The 11,563-nt window shown below is 37.8% G+C and overlaps 1 protein-coding gene across 2 annotated transcripts; it reads right to left on the bottom strand.

The window, feature by feature from the left end:
- Positions 1-3,567: 3,567 nt before the first annotated feature.
- LOC140159031 (cytochrome P450 2J4-like) lies at positions 3,568-11,161 on the bottom strand. Of its 2 annotated transcripts, none has more exons than XM_072182355.1 (3): positions 10,689-11,161; positions 7,814-8,811; positions 3,568-6,035 (listed from the first exon to the last, which is right to left on the bottom strand). In XM_072182355.1, the coding sequence occupies exons 2-3, from the start codon at positions 8,358-8,360 to the stop codon at positions 5,857-5,859; spliced, it is 726 nt and encodes a 241-aa protein (XP_072038456.1). In that variant the 5' UTR covers positions 8,361-8,811; positions 10,689-11,161; the 3' UTR covers positions 3,568-5,856. The 2 variants fall into 2 exon arrangements, with proteins under 2 accessions (XP_072038456.1, XP_072038457.1); XM_072182356.1 differs by lacking the exon at positions 3,568-6,035 and adding an exon at positions 6,132-6,362.
- Between the last annotated feature and the right edge of the window lie 402 nt (positions 11,162-11,563).

Raw genomic sequence — 11,563 nt, 5'->3', positions numbered from 1 at the left:
TTACACAATAATATTAGGCAGAGTACATGTACAATCAAACGACGCAAAGTAATGGAACGGGATAACAAAATCATTCATTTAAAAGGAAGGCTTTCAAAAGACTATCAAAATTTGAAGAATTTAAATGCATTTTTTTCATTAGCACTTTTTGCAAAAAAAGAGAGGATTTTTCCTGGGGGTCCAATTGAACCACTGACTAATAGTAATTGTACAAATACCACCCTGAATTATCACCTTGGTCAAGATCCAGTTCCTCGAGTACTGCGCTAGTAGGCCGATCATTCATATCAGGATTTTGATATGCTACTTTGATAACCTTACATCCATTTAAGATCACTATCACCTTCTTCCCAACACTAAAACGTATCACATCATCGCCATATTGCTTCGCCATAATGCCAAACAGTGTCTCTGGTTCACATCCTGTGCGGTAGAGACTGAACGCAAGGCTTGGAAGACTGCCGATGAAAGGGAGACTCCTGGGTCCTGGTGGCAAATTCTGCTTCTGCTGTTTCAAGATATAAAATGACAGTGCGAGCAGTAGAACGATGACAAAGATTGTTTGTGTGTTGATGAATGGAATGACGATATCTGCAAACCCTGCCATCTTTGGGAGTCCAGGAGACACTCAATGCCAAAATAATTTGAAAAAAATGTTCAAACTTTGCTAAAAGTCTACTACATGTACCGAGTACCAAAATACAAATTTTCATTACTTAATGTTTCAAAGCCGCTTACACACAAAAAGTGGCCCACAAAAGAGATACAGTAGAAAGCACCAACATAGGGTGTAACTTGAGAGCGCACTAAATTCCCGATTTATCTTTTACAACGCAAACCAAATTTCGGCGGTTTGCAAGTGAAGAATGAATGTATTATAAATTATAACAAATATTGGTATCATGGCATTCTGCCTATGGGTTTTCTCCCTTCACGGCCTGCCAGAAAATTCTTGCCCCCTGCCTATTTTATTATCATGGCATTTTTGAAACTTTGACAGTTGACACTGTAGTGTGGTTCCCACCTATTGTTCCCATGCTCCCAGATGTTTTCCTAACCTATTTCTTCGTAATCCTTAAAGTCCCAAGTGCATCAAATTTCAAACTTAAATTAAATCTACGTTGTACTGTACTTGAGTTATTACCAAAAAGGTAAAAGGTCAAGCCTTGACCTCTAAAGTGTCAAAATTTTAAACTTCCTCCGATCTTGATGAAAATGGTGTCAAAATCTTCATTTTTATAAATGATCTTAAACAATGCTAGTTAGCAATATGTAGGATGTTTCATAACCTAGATTTCGCATCAAAATAGGTCAATGACCATAGAAACCTATTGAACTTGACATGTTTTGATGTGTACTTAAGTAATGAAACATCCTCACGTGTTGCTAACTAGCATTATTTAAGATCATTTATCAAAACGAAAAAATGAATATTCTATAGAATTCCCGGGATGGAATTACCATCCAGGTCTTTATCCCTGCTCTTTGACATCTATGATTCAATGCAGAGGTACCGCGTGAACTTACTAGTGTAGCGCCATATAATCAATAATTGTTTAAACCTATTGTAGTTAATCCGATTATTGCGTCACTTCTACAGCGAATACATAGGAACACATGAAAAAAAGCGCAGTGATTTATAGTGCGCTACACACAGGCACAACGCCTAGACGTTGATCCACAAGCCTCAGCACACTTTACAGGTTGTCGCTAACCACTACGGCCCACATCATTCCACAAACCATTAAACAACAATTTAGGGATTTTGCTGCTTCAAGAGCGCACACCCTAGGCATTCCACAAATAACCATCGCAACCAGGATCAGCTCCCCGAGTTTCGTACGGGTTACAACGAGACAAATTAGCAGTAAGTTCCTTGTCGAGGGGAATTTCAAGCTAACTCAATTTTTCCACGAGAGCGTACTAGGCACCGCCAGGTCCGAACCCGCAACCTCTCGCACCATAGTCGAACGCCTTATCGATTGAGCTATCTTGACTGCTATGACTATAGCGGATTCAGCCATTATCACAACAGGTACTTTTACCAGTACAAAACGATAAGTAATGGAACCAGTTTCTATTATCCCTGCTCTGGTGATTTCACAGACTCAAAATTCTCCATACACAAATGAACAAGCACAATGGAGGGGTAAGTCTGCTATGCAAATTTTTTTAATGTCACCTGCCCTTCAACTTGAATATATCGAACAAAGGTTAACAAATACAAACAAGGTAGCTCAAGGTAAATAGGGACATAGCGCCCTGCTCGCTGAACCGATGAATCGTCTACTCATGATTGCTTGTGACCGGTTCATTATAAATCAAACCCTGGATTGCCCGCTATGAAACAAAACACGGTTTCAAAAGCAGCAACTACTATTTCAAAATTAGCCAAGAGATCGCATAGAACAAATTATGTATTTAAACTCATTAAATTTCCCAATGTTCTTTGTAGCCCTGATATCCAAATTTCGCGGTTTGTGTTTTTTTGCAGCCCTGACATTGCTTGAGGAGCAATATATCTGGATATCCATATTGAGCGGCGGTTGTTGGCAGTCTTTGTGGTTTTAATTTGTTGGATATCCATATTTCCCGGTTTGTGATGCTTTGTAGCGATCTACATGGCAAGACCAGAGGATGTTTAAAGACAACCCAATGGGGTTTCTGACCTTGTATGTCTGGCTTTTGTACACATGTGGTACAGTTGACCATACCTTGCATTGGGATTGTGTGCAAATATCTGGTGTTTTCATCCTATTATTTAACATTCAAAACATCGAGACTTAGGAATAAAATTAATGCAGTGGGACAATATGAATGTTTCCTGTAAGAAAATCAAATATCAGTCATAAGTCTCAACTATTAACTTGTTGGCTGCAGTTTTAAAATTACCATTTTGTGTGTGTGGCAATGGGGACTTTGCCTTTAAAATTAGGTTATATTGATCAAATTTCCCAATCATAGTGCATTGTAGGAATGCCTTTAAGCCTCCTCTGTGGCAAGACAATGCACTGACATGGAACAGCGTCCTGGACTACATTCACAGCCCAATAAATGGCACCCAGCACAAGAAATCTGTGAGTAATTGGAATAGTGTAGAACAAGACCTGTTTCTTGAAGAAAGTGCGTGAAAAGCAGAAATCAGCCCGTTTCACACTATTCCACTTACTCTTTGGAAATTGTCATATGTGTAAGGATCTTATACGCATTCTCATAGATTTCATGTGCTGGCTGCCAATTATTGGGCTGTGAATGTTGTCCAGGAAGCTGTTCAATGTCAGTGCATTTTGCTGTTGTGTCAGTTGCACAACTGCTTGGTTACATGTGTTTAGAGTATTGAAGTAATCCTGTGTGTAATTTTGGTTAATTTTGATACACAGGATTTTTAGATATGACCTTGTGAAAAATTATAAGTTTCTTTTTTGGCTTAGTGTATTTTCTAAACACGGAAGAAAACAGAACTGAACAGGGGCCGCCTTTACGAGCGTTTCGTGGTGGACGGTCACAATTGTGTTATCCTTGATTTAATACAATAAATTGGTTACACGCTTGTTTGATGTGATCATTTATTAAATTTTCTAACAAAACATTATTATACAATGTTCAATTTTAGACCTGGACCAACAGCTATCACACTAATATACACATAATATTATTTAGCTATTTTAACATAGATTTTCGTTCCTATATCAAATTATTCATCTTTTTCTGCTTTTTTGTAGTAATTTTTATTCTATAAACTGTACATTTGTGTGGAAATTGGAGGCGCTATTTACATAATTATATAATTTCTTCGCCATTTTATAGTTTTTTTCCCTGATGTTCTAATACCATTATACAATTGTCTACCCCTTGAAAAGATGTTAACAAGATTTAAAATAAATAGCGTCATCATTATTCAACTTTACTTATAGAAATGACTCAGCTTTACATGTCATCAAACAACCATGGTCAATAAAAACATGGTTGTGCCCAGGTTTGAACCGGAGCGAAAAAAATCAGAAATGGGTTAGACCGCTGCACCACGGTCCGCTGCAATAAATCAGCGGGGAAATGGAGTATTTAGTAATATGAATGTACGCTGTGTTCCGGAAAGAGTAAAAGACTTGATTTTCTGGCGAATGGGGCTCAGAATTTGTATGTAGCGTATGACTTAAAATGCTAGGGTATATTTTAAAGTGAATCTGAAAATGTAGTGCGAAGGTGATTAGCAGCTAGGCCTGTAGCCATCTAGAAAAAAAAATCTGGATATCAGTATTATTTTTCAATCATTTTAGATGTGAAATACCGCGTGAAATGAACCAAGAATATCTGTTTACCATCAAACAATGATTGACTGTAGGATTGGTGGCACTTTTTTGAATTTATAAGTTGTTAAAATATTACACTTGGGACAGTAAATAAGATTTAGCATGGTTTTAGATATATTTTGTACCCAGCGAAAAATATCGATAGAGTTATGTTACGTGTAAATATAGTATTGCGGAGCATCAGTTAAGTTTTCTTTATCAGTCGATTTTTAAACTTGCTGGTCACGGCTACCGCTTGACTAGACGAGTCAATATACGTTAAGTAATGGGTGCTCTTAGACAAAACTGAAACACCAACGTTTTTGCTTTGCCGACTCTAACACCCTCCTGAATATTATCCAAAAAGACGAAAGAAGGGCGACATAGGGGGAAAATGGCACTTTGCATATTTCCAAAATGGCCACTATCTAATAACGTATTCCTCTCATATTAGGATTCAGAAAAAGAAAGTATAGTTTGATCTCCGATGTAAAGTTCTCGAGTTGTAGGCATCAAGGTCAAATGTCAAAATTTGGTATTCGTAATAGAGGTTATCCGTGTTCTATAAGCTGCATTTCCTATCAGCGACTGCTTTACCTTGTTTAGGATTTTCAAAAGAAGTACCTGCATGTGCAACCATGACAGGTTTCAAAATAGCCCGCCAAAGTCATGCAGGTAACTCCGAGGTCGTGCATTGAATTGGTTTGAATGAGGAATACTACGTGAACCATTGACTTTTGTTAGAAGTCTCGCATGAATAAAGTGGATAACCTCTATTGCCTGCAGGGGTAAAAAAAATATATAACATGCTCCGATTTTGATCAAAGTGGTCTCAAATTGTTTCGCTCTTCGAAAGGTTCGCTACACTAACGATACGATACCATATTATAACATGTAAAAATAGATTAGTCTTTATTTTCCATAAAATGTCAGCTTTTACTGTCAGATATGTCCCCTTTTAATTTTGAGCCAAACAAGTGAGGTAAAGCATAGAAAATTGGAATTTAATTTTGCATGTTACTCCCGTGGTTGTAATATACGGTACGATCCTCGGGGTGGGGGGTGTATCCCGCACGCCGTGTACGTAACTGTGCATACGTGTTCGACTAATATTTCCATCGTAATAATAAAACGCCGGTTCCATCGTTTTATTCAAAATCTCGGATTTTGATAAAACTACAGCACCTAGAGTCTTGATTTTTGCAGAGTATCTTTATTGACTAAAGTACATTACCATCGTGTAAAAACCAGAATCTAACTTTTTGTTTTGAGGGCGTTCTCCTCAGCAAATGTTATAATATGACTTTAAGTGGTGACCTCAATACAAGGTTCGAGTAAGTGTTAGTGTAAATTAATTATTTATCATGAACCGATCGATAGCTTAATTAGCTATTGATCGGTTGCATGATGATCGGTGATTTGAACTGTACATCGAGAGAATATTTAAATCTTATTGATGTGGATAGAGTAGTAGCATTTTAAGCTATTTTAGCATCTATCATATAACGTACGAAGCTTTTGCTACCAAAACGTATCAAGATGTTAAGTAGGCCTACCAGGGAATTAATTAATCTCTGTTTTCTGCAACAATTTCAAAGTCTATTGGGCTGAAAGTAATTCCACTAACACCTTTCAAAGAATACGGTTTGTTGTATGGATTCTTGATGGTAAATGTATGGAGGATATATGTGAAGAAAATGAACATCTCCATCTTCGCCAGATTCTCTCCTAAACATACCCGATGGCCTGCAACGAGAGATGTAGAGAAAAGAAGAATATTATACATGTAACTAAAAGGATAATACTTCATTGAATCAGAATAATTTATTGGCACTATCCTACGGATGCGTATTGTTCATGTTGTTGCAGTATTTTTCATACAAAACGTTTTAACATGTCATGTATTTAAGAATTGCAGATTCATACGTAGTGGTAATAAAATGAAAGTAAATAAATTAAACTTCAACACTACTTGTTTATTTTCTCTTACCGAGAGCGCTTTCGAGGAACTTCCTCGGCATCAGCCGATGTTGTTGACTCTGATGTATTTCTTGGAAACGGCTAGAGACCAACCTGATCAGGTGACATCACACAAACATGGGGGTAAAGGAAAATAAAAAGGGAAAGGAGCCTCTGTCCCACCAAAATTGACCCCAACCTTATGTAAAATACCAAATTTTTGCACATTGTCCTCGTAAAGCCTTTTTTGGAACCTCGAAGACTTAACATAGAGTTGCTCTAAAAATATACGCTATGTTAACATTCTCATCTTTTGAAGTGCAGAATAAAGCTATTTTATGTATGGTATGATTGAGGAAATCTTGAGCCTAAAAACCTTGCTCCTGAGGAAGAATTCACAATTTGCACTCCTGGATCAGTGTGCGTTTTCTTTCTATAATATAAGTTTCACTGAACCGTCAGGTTTTCTGGGGATAAGACTTTTAGAGTATCAAGGAAGGGAAAAGAGCCCCCTGCTCTTGCTGTGAATTTGACACTGTTGGTGGGATCAATGGTGTTTAAATAATCAGTTAGATTGTCATGATTGTCTACTTGTCCTTTGCGTACTAATCGTCAACATATCTCTTCCAAGGACGGGGGCGACAACTTTCCGGAGCTGTGGAAATAGCTTTCTGCTCAAGCCACTCCATGAAGATTTTGCATCCGATGGTTCTGATGGGACTACCCCCCGGGGGGATCACTCACATAAACGGTCTGTACCCATGCGTGACCAAAAAAAGCAAGTAAAAGGGGTGTTTTTTTAGGCAAGGCAAGAATAAGGGTAGTTTTCTGAAACAGGACAACTTGTTTAGGGTACCTTTTCAAATTTTTGGTAAATTATGAGTCCAAAAAGGGTACATTTGTTGCATTTTCATCAGCCAAAAACTCATTAGGGGGTAAATTCTACACTAAATTACCTTATTAAGGGGCTAAATTTGCTGGTAGGGTAAAACTCGTTTAGGGGGTGTTTGAAAAGAATTTGGTCACGCATGCGTACACTGTCATATTTGAGTGCCCCCCGCGATAGATTTGACCTGAGTAACTAAAATATGCAACCGTGTAGCAAGGCAAAATTTGGTAAGTTCTATTATGTCGTCAATGGTGAGGAGAGTTCTGTTTTTAGATCTTTATCCTCATTTAGTCTTTCTCCCAGTCTGAGCACATGAAGCGTGATATCAATAGGGGAACTAGAAACGTCACTAAAAATGTGAGTAGTCAACATCATTTTTCAGTGGAATTGTTCAAAACGAACCATGTTAACAGTTAAATCTAACATTCCAAATGAACTTGTTCAAAGGCGGCATGTTATGTTTCGTGAAAAAGTTCTTTCACGTGTGCTTTTCAATGGAACATTTAATTGGTGGTCTGCACACTGAACTTTTCATTTAATGCAGTTGTAAAGCGAACACTATTTTATGTTTAGTCTACGTTTATTCATAGCCTGCAGCAACAATTCTCATTTTCGTAATATTGCTACATAATGAATAATTGAGTACGTAATTATTTATGTTACACATTGAACTCACCTGCACTGAATGGAATAAATTCTTCACGGTGGCGCAACTTTCCGTCTTCATCTAAAAATCTTTCTGGTCTAAACTGATCAGGTTCGGTCCAAATATCTGGATCGTTGTGAACCGCCCAAAGATTAGACACAATAAGTGAACCTTTAGGCACATCATATCCACCTATTTTATTGTCTTTGGCTGCTACATGAGGCACTCCCAACGGTACAACGGTTCGTATACGTTGTATCTCCAGTAGTACAGCTTCAGTATATGGTAGGATTAATCTATCAGCCCATTTAGGCATACGTGAACGCCCAACAACCGAGTCCAATTCTTGTTGAACTTTAGCCTGAATCTCTGGGAGCGTCATCATGTATAGCAAGGCCCAACGTATTGTTGTTGCTGATGTCTCTGTTCCTGCTAGGTAAAGTCCAATTGCTGTTGACGTGAGAGAATTTTCGTGAATGAAATTCACCCGATCATTGGTATCGGGTGGTGTGCAACCACTGTCGTCTGTTGGGGTGTTCTGAGCGTTCTTTTCAATTTCATTCAAAAACACGTCCATAAGATCATTTATATTGCTCTTATGAAATTTACGCCTATGTTCAGCGAGTATGCCATTGACAAAAGCTTTAAAAGACAGAAAATTTGTCCGTAATGCTTTATAAAGTCTGTGGAAGATATACCGAAAAACATGTACAAACAAAACAAAACCTCCAGATCCAAGTTTTTGGCATGATCGTTTGTTAAGACCAGAAGATTCTTGAAGTCAGGATCAGAATGTTGATATCGTTGTCCAAAAATGACGGAGAGAATGACATTGGCTACACAGTTGCCGATCAGAATAAACGGGTGAAAGGGTTTCTCATTGTACTGGCGCATTGCATGGATCAGAGTGTTTGCTTCTTCAGTTATGTTTCCTTCAAACTTACTTCTTCCGACACCAAAGTTTCGAAATGCGCTCATAGTGAGGGCTCGTTGATATTTCCATGATTTTCCGGAAGCGAAGACCACACCTGTTTAATGTAATAAATTAAAAATATCAACTTTTTTTAATCCATGAAATCACAAATATACTTCAACATATTTCGTATGATTACCGCGTCAAAATCGTCACTATAATATATTTCTATAAAACTTTACTCTTTTGCATTATGTGCTGAAGGATTACTGATGTATGATTCCCCGGGTATGTTGAAGTCTGTCTTGTTATGGGGAGCGCAATTTCTCATCTTTTGTAAAAGGTGGCCCACATTGTGCACACAATTGGGTATCTTGTTTAGTTCTGCCGAATTCTGGTCATGATTTGCCAATTTATTAGGGTTGTCAACTCTCACGTGATCGGTGTGAGTCTCACGCATTCACGATTTTGGGCACTTTTTCACGCCAAGGTAGTCTCACGCATTACAGTGAAATCTCACACATTGATTAAATACATATATAGTTCGAGAAAAATTGACCCCCTAATTTTTAGATTCTGGAGCGCCCTGGCTATTAAAAAAATCAGGGGTCAACAATTAACCATCCGCAAACATTTCTGTCCGAGACGACGCCCCCGTATGAATGAGTCTCACGTCAAGCAGGTAATTAATTATCTTGATTATGTGTTGTAATTCAAATCATCAGTGACTTCCGACTTTTCGTTCTTGGTTTATTTACATGTAGTTCTCGAAGTTCCACGATTTCGAATGTTTGGGCAATTAAACATGTTATAGTTTATAGCAAACAATTAAAATATCTAAATACTTTACTAGATTAAGTTGATTTAATCATAACTGCTTAAACAAGATTTACTCACTTTAATTAATTGTAAAAGTTATATTTAATATGTCAAGGGTAAAGGCTTACGCATCATACACTGGAACATAGAAACGTTCACATTAATGATGCTTAATCGCATTTCTTAATATCAATATACAGGGGAAAGAAGAATTACTCATCACACACTAGCACAATATTAAACATGAATTGGGAACAATGACATGCATAGGCAGATATACCAGAGTAAAAACTCCGGACATACCTGCCTGTGCAGGGCCTTGAACCCCAAACCTCTCGCTAGCGGGGCGAGCGCTCTAACCACTGATCTGAGTAGTCAGTAGTCTGAGCAGTCAGGGTAAACAGTACAAACAACACATTACACACCAGTGTACGAGATCAGTTAATGATGCTTACCCGCCAGCCTAATAATCATACAAACAAGGGAAGAGGCTTACGCGTGTCATAAATATCCCAAATTAATAATGTTAAGGGCGAGTATAGATGAGTTGACCTCAATGTTTATCACAAAGGCAAGGGACTGGTATATCGACATACTTGACTGAACGCAACCATTGCATTGTTCAATAGCTTTATTGTGATGTTGCGGGAGTTTTAAAAACACAAGCCCTGAACAAAATATGATGCGCGCGCATACTGCCAGGCAACAAACAATGGAAACGGTGATGGTGCGTGCGCATACTGCCAGGCATTGACGTCAGAAGTCAACGCATCTATACGATTTGCAATAAAGAAATGTATCCCTTGAACGGTTGCCATTTTGGGTTAAATTTGGTTAGGAAAATATTTTATATAAAAGTATATTAAACCGTAAACAAAATAAATAAAAAGGATTTATCGATCGTACCCAATACCTTGAAAAGACACCAAACGAGCACAGCGGCAAAATTACACAATAATATTAAGCAAAGTACAAAGTACAAAGTAATAGAACGTGATAACAAAATCATACATTTAAAAGGATGTTTTCAAAAGACTATCGAAATTTAAATGCACTTTTTCATTACCAAAAAAATAATAAAGCGATGTATTTGTTGGGGGGTCCAAAAATGAACCGCGTACTAATAGTAGGTATAGTTGTACAAATACATGTAGGCTTATATTGAGTTTTCACCTTGATCAAGATCCAGTTCCTCGAGTACTTTGCTTGTAGGCCGATCATTCATATGAGGATTTTGATATGCTTCTTTGATAACCTTACATCCATTTAATATCACTATCACTTTCGTCCCAGCACTGAAACTTATCACATCATTGCCATATTGCTTCGCCATTATGCCAAACAGTTCCTCTGGTTCACATCCTGTGCGGTAGAGACTGAACGCAAGGCTAGGAAGACTGCCGATGAGAGGGAGACTCCTGGGTCCTGGTGGCAAATTCTGCTTCTGTTGTTTCAAGATATAAAATGACAGTGCGAGCAGTAGGACGATGACAAAGATTGTTTGTGTGTTGATGAATGGAATGACGATATCTGCAAACCCTGCCATCTTTGGGAGTACACCGACGAGCCTGACACTCAATGGAAAAATAATTAGAAGAAAATGTTTGCAATTTGTTAAATTGAAGTCAACTTCTCTGCTACTACCGAGTACCGATATACAAATTCTAATAATTAACTAATGCTACAAGGTCACTTTACACACAAAGCGGCAGAGAGATACAGTAGAAAGCACTGACCGTGACCCATACAGGATAACTTAAGCGCGCTAAATTCACGATTAATCTTTTACAACACAAATCTATGACGAATTTTGGCGGTTTGCAAGTGAAGAAATAATCGCACTATCCACTGATAGCGTAACTGTAATGAATTATTTATTAGGTTTATATTATTTTAAAATAATATAAAAGTATAGCAGTCCGATGAGTTCAATGAACTATGTCATGAAACCGATAGAGTTACGGCAATCACAACAGTATGTCTGATACATTAGAAAAAATAATTATCTGGAGCAATGACGTTCTGGTTATTTGTGCTCATTTGTCGTC

This window comes from Amphiura filiformis, chromosome 8, assembly GCF_039555335.1.
Source record: "Amphiura filiformis chromosome 8, Afil_fr2py, whole genome shotgun sequence".
In the NCBI taxonomy this organism is placed as follows: domain Eukaryota; kingdom Metazoa; phylum Echinodermata; class Ophiuroidea; order Amphilepidida; family Amphiuridae; genus Amphiura; species Amphiura filiformis.
This window is presented reverse-complemented; position numbering and strand designations above follow the sequence as displayed.